Source organism: Micropterus dolomieu, linkage group LG22 (genome assembly GCF_021292245.1).
Source record: "Micropterus dolomieu isolate WLL.071019.BEF.003 ecotype Adirondacks linkage group LG22, ASM2129224v1, whole genome shotgun sequence".
NCBI lineage: Eukaryota > Metazoa > Chordata > Actinopteri > Centrarchiformes > Centrarchidae > Micropterus > Micropterus dolomieu.
Window position 1 is genome coordinate 18,246,160 of NC_060171.1, and position 23,829 is coordinate 18,269,988.

The 23,829-nt window shown below is 39.8% G+C and overlaps 2 protein-coding genes across 3 annotated transcripts in view; both read right to left on the reverse strand.

The window, feature by feature from the left end:
• Nucleotides 1–95: 95 nt before the first annotated feature.
• Nucleotides 96–19,385, reverse strand: LOC123961801 (anoctamin-1). Of its 2 annotated transcripts, XM_046037508.1 has the most exons (28): nucleotides 19,333–19,385; nucleotides 15,509–15,678; nucleotides 14,974–15,279; nucleotides 13,218–13,313; nucleotides 12,871–13,043; nucleotides 12,357–12,411; nucleotides 12,189–12,240; nucleotides 11,976–12,031; nucleotides 11,602–11,649; nucleotides 11,096–11,160; nucleotides 10,089–10,223; nucleotides 9,830–9,990; nucleotides 8,955–9,037; nucleotides 7,977–7,988; nucleotides 7,179–7,250; nucleotides 7,000–7,056; nucleotides 6,410–6,484; nucleotides 5,678–5,879; nucleotides 5,124–5,235; nucleotides 4,973–5,030; nucleotides 4,784–4,884; nucleotides 4,508–4,668; nucleotides 4,236–4,388; nucleotides 3,935–3,987; nucleotides 2,728–2,906; nucleotides 2,396–2,501; nucleotides 1,404–1,977; nucleotides 96–1,292 (listed from the first exon to the last, which is right to left on the reverse strand). In XM_046037508.1, exons 2-28 carry the CDS (start codon nucleotides 15,653–15,655, stop codon nucleotides 634–636), a joined length of 3,951 nt encoding a protein of 1,316 aa, XP_045893464.1. In that variant the 5' UTR covers nucleotides 15,656–15,678; nucleotides 19,333–19,385; the 3' UTR covers nucleotides 96–633. The 2 variants fall into 2 exon arrangements, with proteins under 2 accessions (XP_045893464.1, XP_045893465.1); XM_046037509.1 differs by lacking the exon at nucleotides 7,977–7,988.
• A 976-nt stretch (nucleotides 19,386–20,361) lies between these two features.
• Nucleotides 20,362–23,829, reverse strand: part of vwf (von Willebrand factor) — a 29,624-nt gene continuing 26,156 nt past the window's right edge. Inside the window, exons 45-54 of the mRNA XM_046037478.1 lie at nucleotides 23,677–23,826; nucleotides 23,486–23,602; nucleotides 23,047–23,227; nucleotides 22,750–22,790; nucleotides 22,544–22,660; nucleotides 22,145–22,243; nucleotides 21,182–21,310; nucleotides 21,033–21,072; nucleotides 20,844–20,941; nucleotides 20,362–20,674 (exon numbers count right to left, since the gene is read on the reverse strand). Of these exons, the coding sequence (XP_045893434.1) occupies nucleotides 20,489–20,674; nucleotides 20,844–20,941; nucleotides 21,033–21,072; nucleotides 21,182–21,310; nucleotides 22,145–22,243; nucleotides 22,544–22,660; nucleotides 22,750–22,790; nucleotides 23,047–23,227; nucleotides 23,486–23,602; nucleotides 23,677–23,826 (1,158 nt within the window). The 3' untranslated portion in view covers nucleotides 20,362–20,488. The remainder of the gene's footprint in view (nucleotides 20,675–20,843; nucleotides 20,942–21,032; nucleotides 21,073–21,181; nucleotides 21,311–22,144; nucleotides 22,244–22,543; nucleotides 22,661–22,749; nucleotides 22,791–23,046; nucleotides 23,228–23,485; nucleotides 23,603–23,676; nucleotides 23,827–23,829) is intronic.

Genomic DNA, 23,829 nt, shown 5'->3' on the forward strand with positions numbered 1-23,829 from the left:
CTTTTTCAGCTCTGAAAAGATCAGTAATCAAACTGACTGAAAAACAGATATCAAAAATGTGTCCTTCTTTATTATCATTTTACATTTTTTATATATCAAAATATCTTAAAATAAACAGTAGATCTAAAAGCATTACTGTTGATACTAGCTGTGCTGTATATATTTCCATCTTACTCTGGTCTACGAGGCAGCACTGCTACATGTGGGACTGAAAATAACAAAACAGAGGAGCAGTGGCTACTGAGCTGTGGGCAAAAACAAACCAACAAAAAATCAAACAACAATAAATAAATTATTACAATAAAGGAATAAAAAGAGTTAAAGTTCCAGTGGTATTCAGGCATTGCAGGGAGAGTTTCAGAGCAGTCTTTCTCTGAATTGTCCAGCACTCCCCGTGTCAGGGTCAGCCCTAAACCACTGAGTGATATAAACATCTCTGTGAAGATTAAGAGGATAAAAAGGACGTTCAGTTGATCTGGATGGTCTCCCTTCAGACCCCAGGTATTATGTATGCAGATACGGAGGATAGACAGAGGGGTGAGGCTCCTGGCACAGGAGAGGAGAGGCTAATCTGGATAGTCTTCCCCCTCCCTCTGCCATACTTTTTCCCTTTCCCTTGCCTTCCAGCTCTTCTCATACTGGTGTGTTACGCTCCAGTTCACTGGGGGATGGGGGGATGCGGTCTCCCAGCTTTGTAAAGCTGGTGGAGTGGCTAGGCTTGGTGGAGTGCTCCTCCGGACCGGGGGCTCTTTGTCGTGCAGGGAGCGTGGAGCACCGGGCTTTGCCCCTGGAGCGAGGCTGTTGAGGCGGAGGGCCTTTCAGTGCAAATAGTTCACTGGGGGCTCTGGGATGTTGGGCCGATGGGGACTGTTTGGAAGGTGATGGTGACACCGGTGTGTGGGGGGGAGAGAACGGGTTGGATGAGGCCGATAATGAAGGGCCCAGTGGAACGAGAGGAGTAAGTGTGGCCTTCTGCTGTAACCTCGTGAGGCTGGTGGATTGGCTGGGCCGTGGAAGGCTGTAGCAAGCCTCGGACCCTCTGTGGCGCGAAGGCAGGGTGGAGCATCGGGCCTTTGCTCTTGAGCCTGGCTCTCTGGGAGGAGGAGCAATTAGTGAGAAGAGCCTATTGTCATTATCTGGTGTTGTAATTTCTGTCCTGGAGCTCTTTAGACACTGGGATGAGCCTCTTTTAGAAGACGGATGTGACAGGGACTCCTGGTCTTTCTGGTATTCCTGTTTAGAATCTGAGCGGGGAAGGTCTGTATATCCAGCGCTCGATGAGGATTCTTCATCTACATCACGAGAAATAGAAAAATAAATCACAAGAGTCAAACAAGGCAAAATTACAAATTTAAAAGTACAATTTGAAAGAAACCTAGGCACGTTATGTTTTCTCCTCTCACCTAACATGCCCAGCTCGCTCATGAAGGAGTCCAGATCGACAGTAAAATTCTCTGTCTCCTCTGCATTCAATTCCTTTTCTTCTTCCTCTCTTTGTCCTCCTTCCTCTTTTTCTTCTCCTCCCTCTTGCTCATTATTCCCCATTCCATCTTCTTCATTTACTTCTCCATCTTTTTCCTTTTCTCCCCCTTCTACCTCTCCACCCTCACCTTCTACTTCACCTTCTCGCTCTCCCTGTCCATTTTCTTCCAGTCCAACATCTAATGGCTTCCCAACTTCTGGGTCACTGTCACTGGTCCTTCTGCGTTCATCCAGATGGATCTCAACCCCTTCTTCCTCCTCCTGCACTCGCTGCTCCACCTGATCTTCTGGTGGTGCCTCCACCACAATGTCTAAGTTGACGGGGAAGCAGGGGATGGAGCGTCTTGGGGATCGAGATTTGGCACGTGCTCCTTGGTCTTGATTCAGCAGAAACTCCATCAGCATCATGTTCTCTTTCTTCAGCTGTTCCCGCAGGGATCGTGGTACGTCCGGGATCATCCAGGCAACCAACATGCTGAGGAACATGGCAAGGTTCTGTAGGGAGAAAGACATGTTTCTTTTCAGTACATATAAAGATTATGCTTGGAGGTAGTGCTGTTCTAGTTACATGATAACAATCTTTTTTTTTTTTTACATTAGTATAGAATTTACATTTCTAGAATTAATAGCTACAAAATAGGGCAAATTTGTTTTTATGATGCCCCAATCTACAGGAACGCACAGCTCAGATCAGCACATCCCTTTTAATCTATAAAATTACAGACAGTGGTGAAAAATGAGTGAAGCAAGATTTTGAAAAAGGTAGGCCTTTGCTATAGGTTTTGTTGACAAGGGTCCTAAAACTAAATGTGCGCACATGCCCTTAAAGAAAGCCAGATATCTAATGGGTGCAAAGGTGTTCATGGATTGGAGATTAACAATATAATCACAATTGTAAATATTATTTTCATACCTGGAAAAATATTACAAAGGCCAATTTTGCAGCCAGGACAGACCAGTACTGTTTAGAGAAGGTGTAGGGTTCTGGGTCCCATGGTGGGTCTCTGTAGTCCTTATACCTGAAAAACACAGACAGGGTGAGTATTAGCAAGGAGGAAGCTGGAGCAACATGGTAATTCTTGAAAAGACTTGCCTCAGTAAAAACCCTGCGATAAATGGCACATTTTACAGTTTCTGAAAACTCTAGACAAGTTTGGGATTTAGGCAAAGTAAGAGTTAAGCTGCTGGGATCAAGGATTTACCGGGAAAATCCAGGTAGGTCAAGGTTAAGAGAGTTACTCTGACCTGCACATGGAGACTCCGGTGATGAGGGTGGAGGTGGGAGCAGTGCCCGGTGGGAAGTTACTGACATTAAAGTAGGACAGTGAGTGCTCTGTGTAGCCATTCATGGTGCCATTTACATTGTACATGTACTGGTAAACCATTCGTGGAACAAACTCTGATGTGAAGGAGATGACAAATGCCTGAGAAGACAAACAAGGACTGGAAATGACTTTACTGAGCATACATCATGTACCAGTTAAAGCCATATTCAACTTTATCATCAATAATACTATTTACCTACTACAACTACATTAACCTCAATAATATTTTTTGTAAATTCTCTCCATAGAGCTATACTATTGGGAGATTAAACCAAAAAATCTAAAGGTGTATTTTTAGTTTGGAGTCACAACATTTATATTGAATTAACATAATAATAATAATAATTTTATTATTATTGAGCCTTGCTGTGCATCCTGAGCTCTTCAAAGAACATATTTGAACCATGTTTTTTTGTTGTTCTTCAAAATAGCTTTCTGTAATTTAACACTAGCATTATCTTTTGTGAGTTCAGTGTGCAGATTGAAACAGTTCACTACCTTAGCCAGACAACATTGTACACAGAATCATCGAAGACTCACAGACTTAAAGGTACCCTGTGAGATGTTTGACCACTAGTAGCGCTACAGAGCAATATCAGAACGAGTAGTCCCCATTTTCTGACGCAATACACATTCCTGCCACTGGTTTTCTGCTATTTCACTGATCGGCATATTGCCAGCGATGCACCAACAAAGACAAGGCAGAAGAAGACTGCCAGCTAGCAAAGATAAATATATCAATCTGGTCTTCAGGTCTCTTCAGCTATGTCCAGTTGCCCTTAATAATCCATGCAAATTATTCAAGAAAAACAATTTCACAAATGTTTTATGAGGAAGGAACTTCTTTCAACATATTTCTTAGACCTCAAAGATGCACACAATGTGTTTTGGTAAGAAGCAGCGAATGTTTGCTTAATTCACTTGTACAAAAACAGGGCAGCTTTAACACATGATGAGGATCCACTGGCTATAAAAACCAAAACAATAAAGATTTCCAACATCAAACTCATAGAGATGTCAGTGTTTGTGACTTAAGGTAAATTGTTGTGCACATCACATAAGGTAGACATTCTCTGCCAGAGTTCAAAAGTCACAGGCACAGTAGACATAAAGACTCACACACTTACATTGGTAATGACAGAGAACTTGCTGATTCCACAGAGAATGTTGTACCAGATCCCTGGAGATAGCATATGCATGAAAAGAGACAAAGAGGGATAGGGAAGCGTGTCCATCCGTCCGTGTGTGTGTGTGTGTGTGTGTGTGTGTGTGGTGTGCAAATTTGTGTAAAGGAAAGTGACAGAAAGACAGACATGGAGACAAAAAGAGACAAAAAAGGAGGGGCAGTGATTTAAAGTTAGAAAAGATAGCTTATTTTACATTCACACAGAGACTGAGAGTGGACATGCTCTCATGTGTGATCTGTACCTATGTCTTTACACCTCACGGCATCAGGCCGTCGGATCTCAGTGACAAATTTTGCGGCATCAAGGCGAATCTCAATGACGTTGTTGAGCAGAGCAAACGCGGGAGCCAGCGGGAAGGAGGCCACGAACAGAGACACAAACCCATACTGGATTACTGTAAATATGAATACACAGGCAAGGAGGCACACACAGTTAAAAGATATTGTGTGATTGCGGTAGTGAGTAATTGCAGACATTAATAAAACAGTGAGCAAGCGAGTAGAAGAAACTCACTCATTTCCATGTACTCTGGGCTCACGCCTTCAAAGGGTTCAAGGGTGAAATCTTTGTCAAATTGTTGCTTTGGTCTTTTCTCTTCTTCAGTCTCCTCATTTTCTGCTGATCTTTTCTTTCCTTTTTCTTCCTGTATTGTCCTGTACATCTTTTTCAGCTTGCTGCAAAAATAAACAGAGAATAGAGTCAGAGCAAAGGTAGCATAGACTGGACATTTGATAAATGAAACAGTTATTGGAGAAATGTATGTTTGTAGAAGTAAACATATATACATACGGTATGAGAACCTCAAACACATTGTTTTGGATGAGCTGCTTTCCAAGCATGATCATGCTGAGCTGGATGCACAACTCAATGAGGCAGCCTGGTGGAGCGCACTGTGAGAAAAAGACTAGGATGCACACTCACTGTATATACACATACACACATTAACAACAGCCACTAATGTGTGTAACTGAACCTAACCTCCTCCATGCGATACCCCCCGAAGACATAAACATAATCGCCAGGCCGCCCAGCAAACCTGTATGAAGAGAGGACAAAGTGAAATGATAAGGAATAATGACAGAAAATGTCTGAGAATAGAGTGAAGCAAGACTTTATAAAAGACACACACCTGCCCTTGAAGAAGGCTACATAGAAAATAGGTGCAAAGGCGTTCATGGATTTGAGAAAGAAAGACTTAAAGATCAGCCTCTCTTCAAACTCTTCTTTTGTCTTTGGAAGTTCTATTGGAAGGGAGACACGACAAAAAAAACTTGGTATCTTATGTAGAAATGTCACTTTAATCGATCCTGCAAAAGTCTCATCTTTACAGTAAAATGCAAGGGTGAAAATATGGATTTCATTTCTTTTCTGTGGCGATTTAGTTTGTTGCTGTTCCTTATATCTAGCAAATTATTGTTTCATTTATGGTGGGGCACTGTTCAAAATCATTTATTGGATGCACTTTTAATTAATTTTCATTAAAAATTTTCAAATTCTACCAGGGACTCAAACTTTCTCTTTGGTGGAGTAAAAATACTTTTTACTCCACCAACATGTTGCCACACATACCTGCAGTTGGACATTAGTACAGCCAAAATATAGAAGCACTAAACTAACATTGTGAGTCGTAAGTTTTCCCTACTTAATGCTCTACATTGTTAAAGCATAAAATTAATATAATACCCAGTTCAGTCAGCCACACAGCGATCGCTCCATAGACCTCTTCCAACACCAGAACGACCAGCATGTTCAGGATGATGCCTGTGGTGGTGACGGTCATCCTCACACTGGCCTTGGCTTCAGGATCAGGGTTCATGGACCACACACTTAACATGCAGATGCGATAAACTGCCACCCCAAACACTGCCGAGAAGGTTACGAAGATCTGAACGCACACAACACACATACGGACAACAGTAAAAGGTTATGAGACTCTGGTGTAGAAGAATATTTAATATTTTCTTTTTGACAATTCTTTATGATGCTAGTGTATTTTTAATAATTGCTACATGTAAATCTATTGATTTCTTTTTTATTATTTATCTTTATCAGTGTTTTATCATTTGGTTATTTTTTGTTTTGTTTTTGTTTACTATGGACTTTTATGAAATAAAGTGAATTGATTGCAACAATAAAAATTGTTGCAAGTACTAATTTAGGGTAACTAGTGTTGATGAGAAATGAATGGATATCATATAATATTGAAAACAGTAAGAGAATTTTGTTGAGAAATAGAAAAAACTAAAAAAGAAAAGATTAATAAGACAAATGAGTTCTGTGATCTTATAAAAATATATTCATAAAAAATCATATAATATTTTATGATGTGAAAGCATTATAAGATTAAAAGGGGGATCAACAAGGTGACAGATGGAGGTTATAAAAGTGATAATATAAACAGTACAAATGCAGTACCAGAAATAGTAAGCTGGACACATTGATGAGATAACCTGACAGGTGATCCTCAATGTCCAGGGACTCTGGCTCTCGCTGTCAAGAGAGACATGTTTTTTACATTAGGTACACAGAACACACAGATTGGTATATGCAATGTGCAGTAATGTTGAGCACATGTTCTGTACACACACATCATGTTTTCTGTCTGGCAGGTGCCTGTTTGCCATCTGAAAGGACAGAAATCCCATGCCCTTCTTCCTCTCCCTCCTCCCTTTTCTCTCTCCATCAGTAATCTGGGCTAATCTCAGGCAGGTAAGCAGCTTTGGGCTCAACCACCCACTGTAGGTGAAGGGGGTTTCTTCTTTATGCACCGGCATAAATGCTTACAGAGGTACTCTCTAATAACTTTATTGTAGCTGAAGAATTTTGACGGGCTGTATATTTGCTTGTATAGCCACTGTTGTTTATCTTCACTGAGTGTAGTGTAATTGAAGAAGTGAGATCCATGTTATCATTAGTTATGAAGTAAGATTAAATCACCCCAATCCCTCCCTTCCCAGCAACTCTACCCACATAATGTCCTATCACACAGGGCATTGCAGTGATACCTGGGAGGCCAGCATCTGGTCTGTTTCTCCATCCACACCGTCCCCAGTTTGAGTCAACTGCAACAGAGTAAAAACACGTGGTGAGAAAAATGTGTCAGTAAAAACATTTCAATTTAACTATGTGTGCAGTTTGTGTTATGTCATAAAACCGCATCTTAAAACACACTGAGATACAATACCTTTGTAGATTTTGCTTTCATCTTAGCTTTTTTCTCCTGTAGGGCTTCTTCATATTCAGGCCTCAGTTCCTCCTGCAACAGACACATGCGCATGTTAAAACACATGTACCACAGAATAAGGAATCACATGCTGGCACAAAAGGACAAAAATGACACATATTTTTGTTTTAGCTATTCACAACTTTACAGTATGACGGCTTCAGACACCAGTTACAGCTACAGAAACGACTGTTCCAAAGTAGCTACAAATTCACACAGCTATATTCTCTGCCATGTTGATTGCTGTTGCATGACATTTGCAGTTTTAGGTCGCCCCTACACAAGTGAGATTTCATTGGTTTCGTATCTGTAGCTCTAAGTGGGTGGTAGCGTACAGCGGGACATTTAGCATCACATTGTGATAACAAAGAAATATCAATACTTTCAAAAGGCAGCAGACTGGTTTTTATTGGATTTTTTTGGTCCAAAAACACAAAGTTGTTGTTTAATGTCTCCTCATTAGAAGACGCTGTACATGGCTATGCTTCTCAAAAATGTGGAGAAAATGCAAACAAGCTGCTGTTTAAGATTTTTGCAAATTAACCCAACTTGCCAATTTACATTAAACTCAACAATATTGCATGTAAAATCTATTCTTCCAGATTTATTGGGGATTTTAAATGATTATTTCAACTGCTTTTAAATATTCCAATGAATTTGGAATTTCTAAAATAAAAAACCTAACATAACACAGCTTCTTAAACCAGATTATGATTCACTTCTTCAATGTGGGTACATTTAATGGTAAAATTTGCCCACCTGGACTCGCTCCTTCAGGCAGCAGAAACAGAAGCAAATGAAAGAGAGACACAGAGAAAAACAGAGAGCAAGAGAGAGTTATCTTAGTCGGGACTGTTTATGTTGGAGCTCTGCTGCGTCATCTTATCCAGCAAATGCACTGGTTTGAGAACAGGCCAATCCCATTATAGTCCTTTACAGGGTAAAGAGTCATGTTAATGCATGTATACATGGGTGGCCAGGTGTATATGTGTATGTGTGTGTGTTAGGGGAAGGGCACTTTCAGACTAGTGATAATCTGGCAAACCAAAACTGATTTCTGCCGTCAAGATTGACCCCGGCCATGAGGTTGACACCTCGGCCAGGACCTTCATACAGGTTTATCTGACTGACTTGGCACTTTAAATGCATCTAGGGGTCTGTCCCAGCATAACAATAACAAAAAGACAGAGTTTGTTGTGAAGTAGCGTGCAATCATGGAAGTTTTTGTCTTCATGTTTAAAGAACCACCATTTCAGTTTAAAATCTATCTGACGTAACTTAGGCAGAAATCATGTTCACGGACTAAGGTAATTTATGAAAGTTTCATTCACGTTACATTCGCCGACTTCTTTCCACCTCACTCTTTAATGTATCCCCTGTCTCTCCCTGGAAATGATAGTAACTAGAGGCGGTAAATGGGATATGACACCATTGACAAACGACCAAATGAAACGCACTGTTTCCATGAATAAAACTACGTATTTTTGGGGGTTTGAACATTGTTGGAAACATTTGGGATAATGAGAGTACATGACTCAACAACATGTATAACATACGTCTAGTCATTTTTAGACATTTTGATTTCGGAAATGTTACATGTTATACCTTTAACGAACAAAAAATCTCACTAATAAAGACAAATGAGTAAAGGCTCTGACTGTGTCAATTGTAAAATTATGCATGTGTGTGTGTTTATGGCACAGTTTGTGCACGTAAATATAATATCTACTTTTGTACCTCCTCATCCTCCAAACTCGTCAGGTCCCAGGTATGTTTCAGACACATCTGTCGCCTTTTCCAGTGCTCAAGGAAACAGGCAGCTAAAGATACACAGAAGGAATATGCTTTGACCTTTGGTTTGGCAAGGCTAATAGTTTTATAGTGTACAATAATGTTTAGCGTGCCCTTGAGCAATGCAGCAAATAAGGAGCTTACTATATGCAGAGCAACCGAATTTCTCTTTATGAAAGCATTCTTAGCCTGGTTCAATACAGATTAAAAAATAAGCAAACACAACAAAGCAAATGTTTTTAATGCAGAAATATTAAGATGGTTGAATAAATAATTGACTGGTCTAATGTTGACAAATATTTGGCCACCGACTATGTCTCTATTTCAAAGGATTCAGAGTAGAAAACCTACATGTACATATACAGTACCCTAATGTGTCAAGTAACAGCTTGATGTTATTTATTCTCTCATTCCAATCATGCACACTCTCACGCACCCAGCTCCTCCACCCAAGCATCTTTATTGAAGAACACTAGCTTAACCTTGCAGCATTAACTTGTTTCTGTGTATTCATTGTCCCTCTCAGATAGCTGAGCAAAATTTTCTCCAAAGACTCAAGGACTTGTATGTAAAACTGTTGTATTGATTTTATGCATGAATGTTCCCAATACAATGATCTCTTCTGCTATCTTGTCTTGTACATAAAAGCAAGTTGTCTAAAATACATGTACATGTACACCCTGGTTAAATAAATTAAAGAATTAATTAGAACAGAGGCAATCAAATCAACTGTCTTTCCTCCGGTCAGTGTCTAGGAGCTGGTCTATTAAAATATACCTGCTGTAACATGATCACAAAAGTGTATTAGAAGGTATAGTTACCCCACAGAGACATGAAAATAGCAAAGAGAACAGTAGCTCCATTGTCGAAAAGGTATGATGCTCGGGCCAGTGAGCACACTGTACTCAGACGCCAGTAGTCGCACACTCCATCGCACAGTGGACACATGGTGATGTTCAGGTTGTCATCACATGTTTCCTGGCTGAAATATACAGAGAGAGAGAATGAACAGACATATGATGATAATATAATGAGTCTTTGATAAGCATGCATACGTTTGAAGAGTTCGCATCTGCCTACCTTGGCACATTGGCATCCACAGTGAATATGCCGTACAGGAAGACAATGATGCCCAGTACAGAGGGAGGGATGAGTAGCTGAGTATAGACACCCAGCCAGGCAAAATACAACCCAATCTGCTCTCCAAAGTACTTCCTGTTAAAATAAAGGCAATGTATCAACTAGCTGCCTGTGTTTGGCAGCTGTTTTTGCCCCACTAGCCACAGGGCCAGAGGACAGCAATGTCAGACAGTCGGTTGATTAGTCGCTCCAACTCTGTTCCAGAAAAGTAAACTGTATCTAAAGAAGGGTTAGAGTCCCCTTAGGGTTAGAGACCCTAAGTAACTAAAGGGGGAATAGAGTGGGAGATGGGGAATCAAAGGAGTAAAATAAGCAAAGGTGGGAGACCTGCCTGTGTTCATTTTCTATTTAACTTTTAAGCTTTTTTATATTTCTCTGTTGCTTTTATGTTTTATGTAAAGCACTTACCTTGTTGTTGAAATGTGCTATACAAATAAACTTGCCTTGCCTTGTATCTTCTCAGCGACATGCCAGATTATCCCAGTGAAGTCTAGCATCATGACAAAACTTTCCCTTAACCAACACTTTGTTCTGTGATAAGGTCTCTCTGGGAATTTGTGCTGTTGAAACCCCTTGACCTTTCCTCTTGCACCACTATCAGGTCAAATGTTCCACTTCTTTACAGGAAATATCTATATCTAATGGGCAGACTCCATGAGCCTTCGTCTTTAACCACCCTCAAGTGAAAGTGTCAACTTTACACACAAGATATTAAATCATGTTCTTGAACTTGTGGGAATAATCACTGTTGATTTTAATAACCCTATGGCCTTTACTCTAGCATCATCATCAGGACAAACTTTACATATTGGTACGTCTATGAACAGCAAAATCAACAGTAAATTTGGCACATCACTTTGGTATTAGTGGCGGAACATTGCAGTCTCAAGCTATAGCTATAGCTATAGCTAGACTATTTATTTTTGTTTGCACTAAATGCTTGTTACCTAATCAGGTCCACAGGCTGATATTTATGCATGACACCATAGTTAGCCCATTCTTCATGGAGGAGCTGAAGGACAGCACATGACACAAAAGTAAAACACAAGTTAATCACAGTCAATAATTACATATATACAGTGTACAAGTCTGGGTCTATGCAATGTTTTCAGACTAAACGACATAGCTTTGATTAATTAATATACTGCATACGACACAAAAGGCTTTATGCAACTTTTTTTCAGATATGTAGTAGGACTTGTCAAGATGTGTAAACAGGCTTTGATTGGAGTTCCCCTTTAATGACTAATGCCTGCATATTACAGTACACTCCGCACACAGTGTCACATTCAGATTTGTCCGGTTTATAGTTGTAAATGTCTGATCCTAAATCTGTTCCACTGCCTGCCTTAAGAAACATAAATGGTATCATCTCCAAAGACTCCACTAATATTAGTAGCTGGGTAGGTTTGAGACCACTTGGCAAACTTGTCAAAAACCCATCTCAACTCACCTGTCTGTCATTTCGTTGATCTTTCCGTCCTCTCCTTGTGAACGACCCCTAAAGAAAAAAAGTAACCAGCTCTTTATATGAGATTTGCTGCCTTACCGTATGCCATATTTTACGCATAATCATAATTTCAGCTAATAAATTGGAATAGCATTTTTCTATTAAAATTGCTCAGATTTGCCCATTTTTTCTCCATATACCTAACATCCATACTGAAAAAAATAAATAAATATATATATATATGCAAAGTTGTCCTATATCATACAATCAAGTCTTCTATGTACAGTAGATATAGCATATAACATGATGCATGAATTGTTCTTGAGCAAATATACTTTGACATCGTCCAGAGAAGTTGCTATTTCTGTTATACTCACATCATGCAGAGGGAAGGCAGAGACGTAGACACCCCGAGCCAATAATGAGTTGATGCCTTATGACAAAAACAGGAAGTGTAACACATTGTCACGGACACGTTCAGTTTTGTGATGGAGAGCATATCACCACAGGCAGCATGAAAAGTATTTAACAGCGTGCATATGAATGGTATGAAAAAGGAGAAAGAAACCAGAGGAAAAGTTGGACCTCACCAGTGGTTTGGCAAGTATTTCTGCAGGTAGTGCGTGAAATAATCTCGGCCACCTAGACGCAAACATAACATAGTCCAAATGGTATGTGAGATCAAATACATATGCAAAACATAAACATAAAATATTCCCCATAACATAAAATTAGAAGATATTTGTTTCTGGACTCACTATCCTGCTTCGTGTTGCATTGTCAAATACGGTTTCTGTTGACTTGATGTCATACCTGCAAGAAATGACAAGAAGCAGTCACAGACCTAATGTGAGCGTTCACTATCAATGGTCACTAAAGTGATGGATTAATGACTGGTGGGATCACCATTCACACTTGCACCCTTGCCAATTAAAAGTTTGTTTTTGTTTGTGTGTTTGTTAAATTAAAACTTTTATTTAATTTTTTTGTGACCTAAGCAAGTTACTGTTACAGTATCTCATCACCTGTAGCACACAGATTATAGAATTTACAGGAAAAATTCTATTTATGTGAGATCTCCACCATGTTACAATAAGGATGATAAAGGTCCACAGCTTGCAGGTGATTTAGATATTTGGGAGTTACCTAAACCTAACCATGACTGAACTAAAAGACATGTGCGTTCCCAGCCAAGGGCGACTTAAGTCGGTTTGTTATTTGATACCATTCTTCTACTTGTGCGCGTGTGAGTGTGACAGTCCAGGTACTCACAGGTGGAGCTTGTCTCTGATAAAAGGGTGTTTGAGGGTTTTTAAATGGACGCGTGTCTGTGAGTCTCTGTGGATGTCAAAGTCAGGGACGTCTGGTTGAAACGGTGTGTTGATTTTGGCCGCAATGGAGTCCCATATCCCAGCGATGCCCATCCGTTTCCGCAATTCGCATTTCTGCTCAATGAATACATACACAGAAAGCAGTTTCACCTAATGTACTCTATGACACTATATTGTATTCACCACCAACTTAGTCTTAAAATGGGAATGTGATGTGATGATTTTTTTAAATGGTGTTACAAAGTAGTAAAGACCAGGGTGCGTAAATTACTGTGTCGAACTGCTGACCTTTTTCACAGCAACCTTGATCTTCTGAAGCTCTGCTTCTCGACTTAGAATTGGCCATGGGATGTGTAGCCGAATAAACCCTATGCCGGATGACCTCTGCACATAAATACACACATTAACACACAGATAAATATGAAATTTGAACGTAAAAAAAACCTATACTGTATACATAGCTTCACAACTTCAACCACTAGTAGATTTGGATTACAACTTAAAAAAGTATGTTTCAAAGTGAATATTACAGGTCTTTATGGCTAGATTAACTGTGTTTCTGTCTTCTTCACTGACATCCTCAAATGTCTTGTTATGTCCACAAACCCAATATATTCAGTTTGTCATAGAGGACCAAAGAAAATAATAACATCTGAGAAGCTAAAATTAAAGAATTTGGGCATTTTTTCTTAGAACGATAACGACTAATTGTTGCAGCTCTACTCTAAACCTGTAACTATGCTACTTTGTGTTATAATGAAGCGGCTTTGTACAGAATCCCATTATTTCAAGCACAGAACCTCTTAATCCTCTGAAGTATAGAAAAAGAGCACAGGTAATATTTAACTGATGGAATAGGTCTTCTGAAAGCCACCATAATGTATTAATTCTGATCATTTGAAAGGTGACACACAATTACCAAGCTTCTAGACCACTGAATTACAACCTGCCCATGCAATTACTGTAATGACCTTAGTGTAAGGCAGATTCAACTGCACAGACTCAAACAACACCTGCTACACCTCTAATACTGTGCGTTACCAGAAATTTTTCGGTGGTAGCAGCAAAATCTAATCCAGTCTCTTCGGGGTCACCAGACTCTGCACTACTATCAAGCTACTCTGTTCTGGTCAGAAATTAAAATATAAGTAAAAACAAAATCACTGCCAGATCCAAGATGAATTTTGCATAAAAGATAATACTATCCACAGTTTAGTTGCAAAGTGAGATTGTACAGAATGAATTACTCATTCATGAGGAAACTCAAGTTGTAGCCTACACAAACAACACCAGTGAGCATATTCATTCCCTGATCCACAATGCTCAACATTCAAAATAATCCCTCACTGTTCACAGAAACGTTAGTCTAAAGTGTATCTGTGTATTTGGCACAAGCAGACAGATACACACGCTAATACGGTACACAGTGACCGCTGAGCGCCCCTTCTACTCATTCAATCAAAATGAAACCCACAAATCGCCCCCCATATACATTCATGTGCCAGCACGCACACTTCCGAGTAGTGGATCACTCTCTAATAAGGCCCTATAATCTGGCCTTTGGCTTCACACTTACAGTCAGCGGTCTTAATCCTCAACCAAAACAGCAGCTGAGTTAACACACAAGCATCTCACAACTACAGACACAAACACACACAGACACACACAAACATGTGCACGCACAGATGTACACGTATAGAACACAAAATGAAACCCAAAACAAAGACACACACATGCACGTACTGTACAGTCCATGACCAAATACATGCAACCCACTTCTTATTGTTATTATTGTAGTTATTATGACTATACTATCCTATAATAGACCCCTGAAAAAAGTTAAGTTAAAAGTTAGTGTAATTAGACTGCAGACATGTCCTTCAGCGTCAAGGGACAGGCTGAGTCTTATCCTCAACCTGTTTGGCTGCCATCCAATCACAGGATTTGTGGTCACATCACTTAAGGGCGATACTGATCCATAAATGTCTATTGTAGTAGGTGATAAAATAATCATGGTGAAAGCACTGTAAAAGCAGATACACACCTCTTTATCACGTTCAATCTGTATTCCAGCTTCCAGTAGTCCAGCTTCAAACTCCTCCCTCATTAAAGCCTTTTCCTCATCAGACAGCTTCGACTCCTCCACATCTCCTGCAGGAGCACCTGCCTCCCCAGACTCCATTTCTGTCTCCCATCGGCCTGCTATCGGTATCGGTATACTCCCATTGGATACGATGGAAAAGCGTCCCTTGGATGCCCTCCTTTTTTTATATTTGTAGCACAGCACATAGTCCACTTTTCTCTTGCCATCAGCGAAAAAAAGCCCAGGGCCCAGATCAATGCCAGACTCCTAGACAAACACATAAAAGCACACACAGGTAATTAATGAGGTAAGCGATGAGGGTTTACAAGTAGGGAATTTAGGAAGTACTATAGTGCAAGAGCATGGCAATTAGGCAAAGCTCCATGTGTGTCGGCTCAGAGAGGGGAAACCTGAGCTGAGAGAGAGCTGACTTATTGCAAAACCATTGTTACAGCAATGGGGTGTGAGTGGACCGTGCATTCAGCGGACAACGTACCGAAAGAAGCGGCTCGTCATTTTCGGGGGCGTTGACAGGACCTCCATTGGCAGCATCAAGCCCAAGCCCGGACAGCGATCGGGCCAATGAAACAAGTTTCGCAGAGTGAAGGGACGACGACTCACTCATTTCTGTGGTGACAGGCATACGTTCTTTTCCGTTTCATCCCTCTGTTGGTACATGGAAAGAAAAACAGGAGTTCAGTATTCAGAAGCTGGGATGACCTTGCAGCTCTGGCTGTAATTTGAAAAAATGGTGGAACCATTCCTCCCAGTAGCAACTTCAGCACATTGGTCCCCAATCTTTTTGGATGGTCACCCCTGAAAACTGAAGCAATATTTAATTGCGGTCATCATCACATCATGGTTGTGTGTCTAGCAGTAGTAAAGAGTCTAAATCTTCCTCCTCCTCAAAATGTAAAATGATCAAATAATTCACAAGATAAAAGTCTGAAAAAATAAACATAATTCCGTTGTTGATATGGAAGCCCACTAATGCTCCTTGGGAAAACATATGGACAACTTACATATTTTCTCACTACCAAGTGTTCCTCATAATTATAACTTGTGATCTCATAGTTATTATATATTTCCTTTATATTGCTTATACATAACGAATCAGGATCATTTTATCTTATGTTAATTTGCAATTTTTTAAATAATTCTCCTTTCAGTTCACTCACTCACACTCACTCACTCACTCACTCACTCATCGTCAACCGCATATCCTGTCTACAGGGTCGCGGGGGGCAGGAGGCTGGAGGATGGAGCCAATCCCTGCTGACATCGGGCGAAAGGCAGGGTACACCCAAGTGCAACCCAGTTGTTGGGAACCACTATTTTAGCCTGTAAAATGCGGTTAATATTTACACTAATGTACAAACACAGCTTTCTTTGAATGAATACGTTTTCTTTCATTTTGAAACGTTAATAATGCCCTGTGGAAGTTATTTATTATTTAGATATGTCAAGCAAGAGAAGCACGTTACTTTCAAATATCGTGCTTGAAAAACCACACAGTAGTAGCTGTTTTAGACTGACAGATCAACTGGAAGTCAATGTTAAGCTGTCTCATCACTTTTTTGCCCAAATGAAGCTGTAGGCTCAGATTAAGCTCACACAGCAATCCAAGCAGCACATTTTACAATCTGTTGGGGTAATTCAGTTACTGGGCTCATTCAGTAGAGATAAAGAAGTGTTGAGAGAGAGCTGAGTAGTAAAGTCTCACACTACTAGAAGAACATTTGTGCCCCCAGGCTTGAATCCACAGACATAAAATATGGAACATTTTTTAAAGTTTAAGTGCACAAAATGACACAGCTAGTATTCCTAAACTGTGCAGTTCAGTTTCTTAGCTGTTCAGGCTCAGAAGTAACAAATTTTATGACAATACAGGTACCAGTGTGCATAGTTTTTATGATATGAAGTTAATAACAGTGAGCCCTGATAAGTCTGTGCACTACATATGTGTTTTCTGTTCCTACAGGTGACAACAAAACTTAGACATGTTTGTCATGCTTGCAAGAAGTTACCATTCAAAGGCTGTGTCAGCCCACTAATATCACGTCAAATCCACTTCCTTACAAATGCTCCGAAACATAAATAAGGACACACTTCTCATTTTTGTCACAGATTGTCCTGGCTCAGTGAGACTGACATTGTGACCATTGCATAAGAGTTCACATTTTACTGCTAAAGGCAATAGGAGTCTCTAATCTGTGACTGATTCTTAATGCTCTGAGAAATTCAATTCTTTGATTCTTTATTGAAAAGTAGTGGAAACGGGGCAGTATGTTGCCGTGTTTGAATTATAAAATGATGTTGTGACGTGAAACAGATTTTACATAAAGACACTTTTCGTTGCATGGTTGCAGTTTGCACATTTCAATATGTGATGTAAGTGTTTTCCAAAGGCCTCTCTGTTAGGAGTCAATTAAATCAAAACCATATTAATGTATACATGGTGTCAATCTTATATCTTATAATCATTTAGTTTGAGGTCACTTAAGTGATAAGTTGGTAAGAAGTGAAAGCTACACATTAGAGCTATTTAGCATTTAATCCCTTCAGTTTTATTTAAAACACAAGACAAGTATAGGTGCCATACAGATTCCTGCATCATTAGGTGTTATTGCAGGTGAAAGATTGCATGCAACAGTTGTCCTTCAAACGCTGTGAGACATGCAAATACACAGTCAACTAAACAGGTCACATACACACAACACATACAAAGCGCTTCAACAGTCAATCCCCTTACACATATGCACTCGCATCCACGATAATCCTAGTTAACCATGTGTTAGCAAACACAGAGCCAGGTGGGAAATGGAGAATATGTCTCTCAGAGTTCAACAGGTCACAGACGAGACCAGAATATTGAGAAAATTCAGAAAACATATATAATTTTGTGTATCAGATCGTATTTTTTGTTTCTAATCCCTTTAACCCTCTTGTGATTGCTCAGATTTATCTTGTGTCCCGGAAGATGACAGCATTACAGATGGTGTTATATCTATACAAGCATTACATAAGTGCTACAGTGGGCTGTTTGTGGAGAAACATAATGAGGTTAGCTGTAAGCCTCCATGTGTGCTGCACTGGACACTTTTTGTAGGTACTTCAATTAAGCATTTACCAGAACATCAGAGACAGACTACCATGCCTTGCATTTTTGCTTTCTCATTCTTAGCCTACTATTCACCCTCCTTATATGAGTCCAACCAAATACAACAATGTGTGGAGCAATGTACATTGTTTTTATGCTGCCAGGTCTCTCTTGAAAAAGCAAGACTGATGAAATGAAAAATGAAAAAAATTATAATCAGAAAACAACTTGTTTCTGTTACTTTAAGGAGAGACATTTTCCATAAGAAAGGAGAAAAATGATCATTAATGTGCACAGAACATCTGTCAATAACCATATGCAAACAACTAAAACTATTAGGGGGTAGGGTTTACTCGGTATGACACTTTTCATTTAATTATGCCAAATTGCTCCTTTGCACATAACAGTTTTCCAGTATTAGTATATGGTAACCGATCATATTGGGTTTTTTTGTTATATGTTTTAGTTTCTTATCTAATTACTACTAATTTGTTTTAAGGCCTGGTGTATTTGTATATCCTTCCCGCCTGTCCACTGTGAAGTAGTCACAAGAGTGCGCAAATGCACTCCAAGTGTGCGTCTCAGGCTTAAAGGCCTGTAAGCTTGCTGACAGCTCAACCGCAGAGGCAGGAGGGTCAGGTGCACCCTCAGGCTAACATTAACGGAGCAGAGGGCAACATGGGAGCAATGTAACACTGTCTCTCCTGCAATGTAGCAGATTACACATCGCTAATTTTAACAGGAAACATGATAAATCAAATGGACTTGCTGCAAACTTTAAGTTCAACCAGCAAACCTGTCTGTAAGCTTTCATTTTTATAAAGCTAATTCAAGACAAAAACGTCAACAACACGGGCTACATCAAACTAATGAATTTCAATTTCGCCTAATTAATCCCAATTTTCAGGAGCTGCTTATTCGATAAATATGTGTTTAATTAAACGCTCCGTGCACCCAGACGGTCGGACAGAGAAAACAACCTCAGCGCCCTGGCACGCACCTGGGGATTTAAATATTAAAAGCAGTGGCCCAAGCTTTGTTTATAGAGTGTGCTACTGTCCAGACAAGCAGCTACAGTTCAAATAAACGAGTGCAAAAGTGCAAAAACATGATGTCAAAGCCGACAGCGGGGAAGATAAATAAGACAGGAAAAGTGATAAAAGGTCCCGCCCCTTTTTTATTACACTTCAAATGAAACAAAAGTGAAAAGGCGGACTCACCAGTGCTCGTGGAGGATCAGTTCTTCGCTATGGAGATGGATGACAAGACGCGCGAGGTGCACAGCCTGGCGAAGGACTGAGATGGTGGACAATCCGCGCGCGTTCCCGGTACCCCTGGCTTAATACACGCGCTCACAGGGCGGCTAATTCCCTGACCGTTTCATATGGGAGGGAAACAAGGTGTGATGCATATTACCGATGCATGAGGTGTGTGTGTGTGTGTGTGTAAGCCAGAGAGGGGAGAAAGAGCTTACAGGTGACCAGACTTCAAAGTAAACCTCGCCTACCCTCTGCAGGTAGTCACCTCAGAAGAAACACACACAAATAATACAATCGGTGCAAAATTAAGCTTATTATCTCACATTGGGCAATAAACCTATTGTCTTTCATGACTGATAAGCTATTCATCATTAATTTCTACCTATCAACTTACATAGCAGCCAAATACAAAAAGCATTTAAAATGGAGAGAATCAACATATTATTATATTAGCAACCACCAAATATTAGGCATTTGCTAGTGATTTTGTGATTCTTTACTTGAGTAAAAGTCACAATACTGCAGTATAAAAATACTAAGTGTTGTAGTGGTCAAGGTAGGGTCATTTTAACTATTGTATATATTGTTGTGTGGTTTCGTCTATAAGAGTGCATCATATTTAAAAGCCCATAATTAATCAGTAAAAGCTGCCAAATAAATCTAGGTCAGCAAGAAAAGCACAATATTTCCCTCTGCATTGAAGTAGATTGGAAGTAGTACGAAATGAAAATACTTCAAGTACAAGTTTTAGTTGATGTACTTAGTAACATTACACAACGACATTTACTTACTGCGACATTTACTTACTGCGACATTTTCCCTGTACATTATTTTATTAAAATGTGATAGATTGATGAAAAGCATCGTGTTTCATGAAAACCCTAAAATCTTTTATCACTTTTAAAAGACTGAAATATCTAAAAAATAAACATTAGTGCGAACAAACCCATACATTTCAATAAGAATATTCAATAAAACACAGACCAAAAATTAGTGCTTACAGAAAGGTTTGTTTTATTGTTATTTGTGTAGTTATTTTCTATGAGTACATTTTACTTGAATACATACATATCAATTTCTCTCTTTCGCTCTCTCTCTCTCTCTCTCTTTTCTATCACTAAGTGCAGTGTTTGGACAGACAGTCGCATGCAGTGACAGACAGGACGGTGTGGTGGCTACGAGTGCCGTTGGAACACAGGACAGGAACACTGAGAGGCTCCGTCTCCACAGCAGCACAGCACACACACTCCTGCTCCACAGCGGCCCTCTCCAGAGAGTACATGGACTTACTGCGACATTTGCCCTGACAGACAGACAGACGAACGGATGGACAGCACCACAGGGAGAGACAGAAAGGGTGGGATGGTGAGGGACAGTGTTATGATTTCATTGAACTTTGTAGGCTAATCCGGGGGGGGGGGGATTAATCATCCTTAAATTGTGTGTGTGTGTGTGTGTGTGTGGTCTCTTACCTCACAGTAGTGCAATTCTATCTGCTGCTCTGATTGGCAATCATCCACTTTGATGTAGTTAAGCATTCCCACTGTCCTTCGACACTCTGGCTCCGTACCTTCACACATGCATGCACTTTTATTAAAATCACAGCATCCAGATTTTTCTAAATAGTGTGCCAGTCTTGCAGAGGAAACAGCCCCACTTACACAGCTCACAGCAGGTTGTTCCAATCTGGCTGACTTTCCCCTGAAAACAAACAGGAGAGAAACATTTAAAAAAATTTGTGGCATATTCAGAGGTGTAGGTGTGGGAATACTGTAAGATGGCTAGAGGGCAGTTTGTATAGCGGTCGTACCCCCTGGTCCAGGCAAGCTTGGCGGTTAAAAGGAGGGCACGTGGTCACTTTGGTCTGCAGGATAAGATCTCCTTTACTGTTTACACTACAGGTATAAAGGTTGCAACCGTCCTTGCTAGTGGTATTCACCTAGAGGGAGTGAAGCACACATACAGTATTTTTGTCCTTCCCTGTTGCTGAAAAGCTATTCTCTCTTTTTTTAATTGTACTACAGTGTACCAATGAAGACAAAATATTAAATATAAAATTTATATATAATTATAATATATAATATGTATTAAAATATAATATTAAATTAAATACAGACAAACTTTATCAAGCCATGTCTGTTTCTTAATTTTGGCAAAAGAACCCTATTGAGTATCGTATAGTGTGGGATAGCATAATGTAGTATAGTAAAGCACACTATAGTACTATATAGTAAAGTATAGTATAATATAGCACAGTCTAGTATAATTCATGCACACAGTATGGTATAATATAGTAGGGTAATATAGTATAGAATAGTATAATATACTATAGCATAGTATAGTATAGAATAATAAAATATCGTTCATCATAGTAAAGTCTAGCATAGGATAGTATTGTACAGTGTAGAGTATGGTATAGTAAAGTATACAATACTACAGTGTGGTACAGTAAAGTTTATTTTAGTTTGGTATAGTATAGTATAAAACACACACACACACACACACATATATATATATATATATACACATACACATATATATAGTATAGTGTAATATAGTGTGGTATAGAATTGTAAGTACAGTGTATTAAAGCATATAATATGTTATTGTAAAGTATAGCATAGCATATGATAGTATAGTGTGTAAAGTATATCTATAGAAATCAACATCACCATCATGATGAAGTTTTCTTGAATGAGTACTACAGTGTGTCTGCATTCTGTGTGTGTGAGGTTTTATGAGCAAGGCATCATCTTTTCTGCAAAGCACCTACCTGTAGATTGATCAGTTTTCCATCTGGCCTTTGCATGAAGCAGGCAGTGGGAACACAATGACCACAGCAAGCATCTTCCTGCTTCTGCAGAGTGTATCCCTGAAAACATTGTGGTTAGTATTGCATGTTACTTCATATAGGAAGACATCAAGAGGACAATACCGGAAACACAAAGACTACATTTGCCTTGACCATTTGTACAAATAAATAATTCACTTCTTACCTTTTTAAATGGACAGAATCAATGTGGCCAAATTTAATGATGAGCAGGGAGGGAATGTGGTCAGTGGATTAGAGAATCTTTGATGAAAATGATGGATGTTTGAATTTACTGGTTAGTCATGATGATGACAAATGATATTGATGATAATAAAAAAATATTCATAGGATGATTGTTACCATGGGGCAAGTGGGACAGCTGATTCTCTTGCAGGACAGTCTGTATTTCCTCACAGCACCATCCTCCACCATACACTCACAGTGTGTACACAAATCCATCAACCTCGTCTCCCCTGCCTGCACAAACGCACACAGATCACGATGGAGCAGTGAAACTCAAAATGTTCTAATTTGAAAGAAGAGTCCTGCTTTTCTGCATGACTTACCTCTATCACAGTGTGGTTGAGGACACATGCATCCATAGGAGCTTTATAGAGAAAAACACAAAGAAGTGTATTGCCAGCCATTAAACAATATATTAAACACCAGGCTTTGTAAGGTCAGGCCGAGATAACTGGCTCTGGGATGACACCAATATGAGAGTCATCTGCTGGACAGACACTGCAACTGCAACTTGGTATATACTGTTTGTGTATGATATAACTAAACTAACTTAGTGGAGTGAAAGCTTGATGATTCAGGCATGTCTTCTTATGAGTGTAATTGCATATGCATGTGTTTACCGCAGTGGCAGTGGGGACAGCAATCCTGGGTGTTGCAGCGTAACTCGGTGCCCAGTGGGCAGGACGGGGTGTTTATAGCAGGGCAGCTGATGTTTGTTGCAGAGATAAACACCTCGTCTTTCACTTTCACACACTGATGTAACACACACTTTTCACGTGGAGACTGCCATACATCTCCCACCTGTAAACAAACAGATGAAATTAAAAATCACCTAAGAAAGAAAACAGCCCCATCATCAATATACATTTATCTTTTGTCTCCACATATAGCCAAAAATATTTTGCCTGAGCAAAGTGACAAAAAGACATTTGCCATAACTTGTACCAGATAGGTGGAGTTTGCCACCTAGTCCGCTATTGACAATTACAGGAATAGAATAATAACTAAGAATTGTTTGTTTGCCTATATTAGACATGTACTATTTCTCTACACACATACATTTCTGAGGGTTCCTCCAGTCAGTGTGTCCCCTCGCATCTCTCCCTCTGGCTCCACACAGCTGGTTGGTGTGCATTTCCCACAGCACTCTCCTGTTGATGGAGTGTATGTGGAGCCCTGAAATATAAGAATTAATGGTTATAGACCCATAATGCAAATGTGTATGTTTGGTGTGTGTCTGTGTGTCTCACCCGAGGGCAGGTTCGATCACACACAGGCGGGGTACACTGAGCAATGTGCAGCAATGTGCCTTTGTCCTGTAGCTGGGTGCAAGTGCACTTCTCGCACCCTTCCTCCCATTCACTCCCTACAGGGTGAACCAAGGCACCAACCACACACACCTG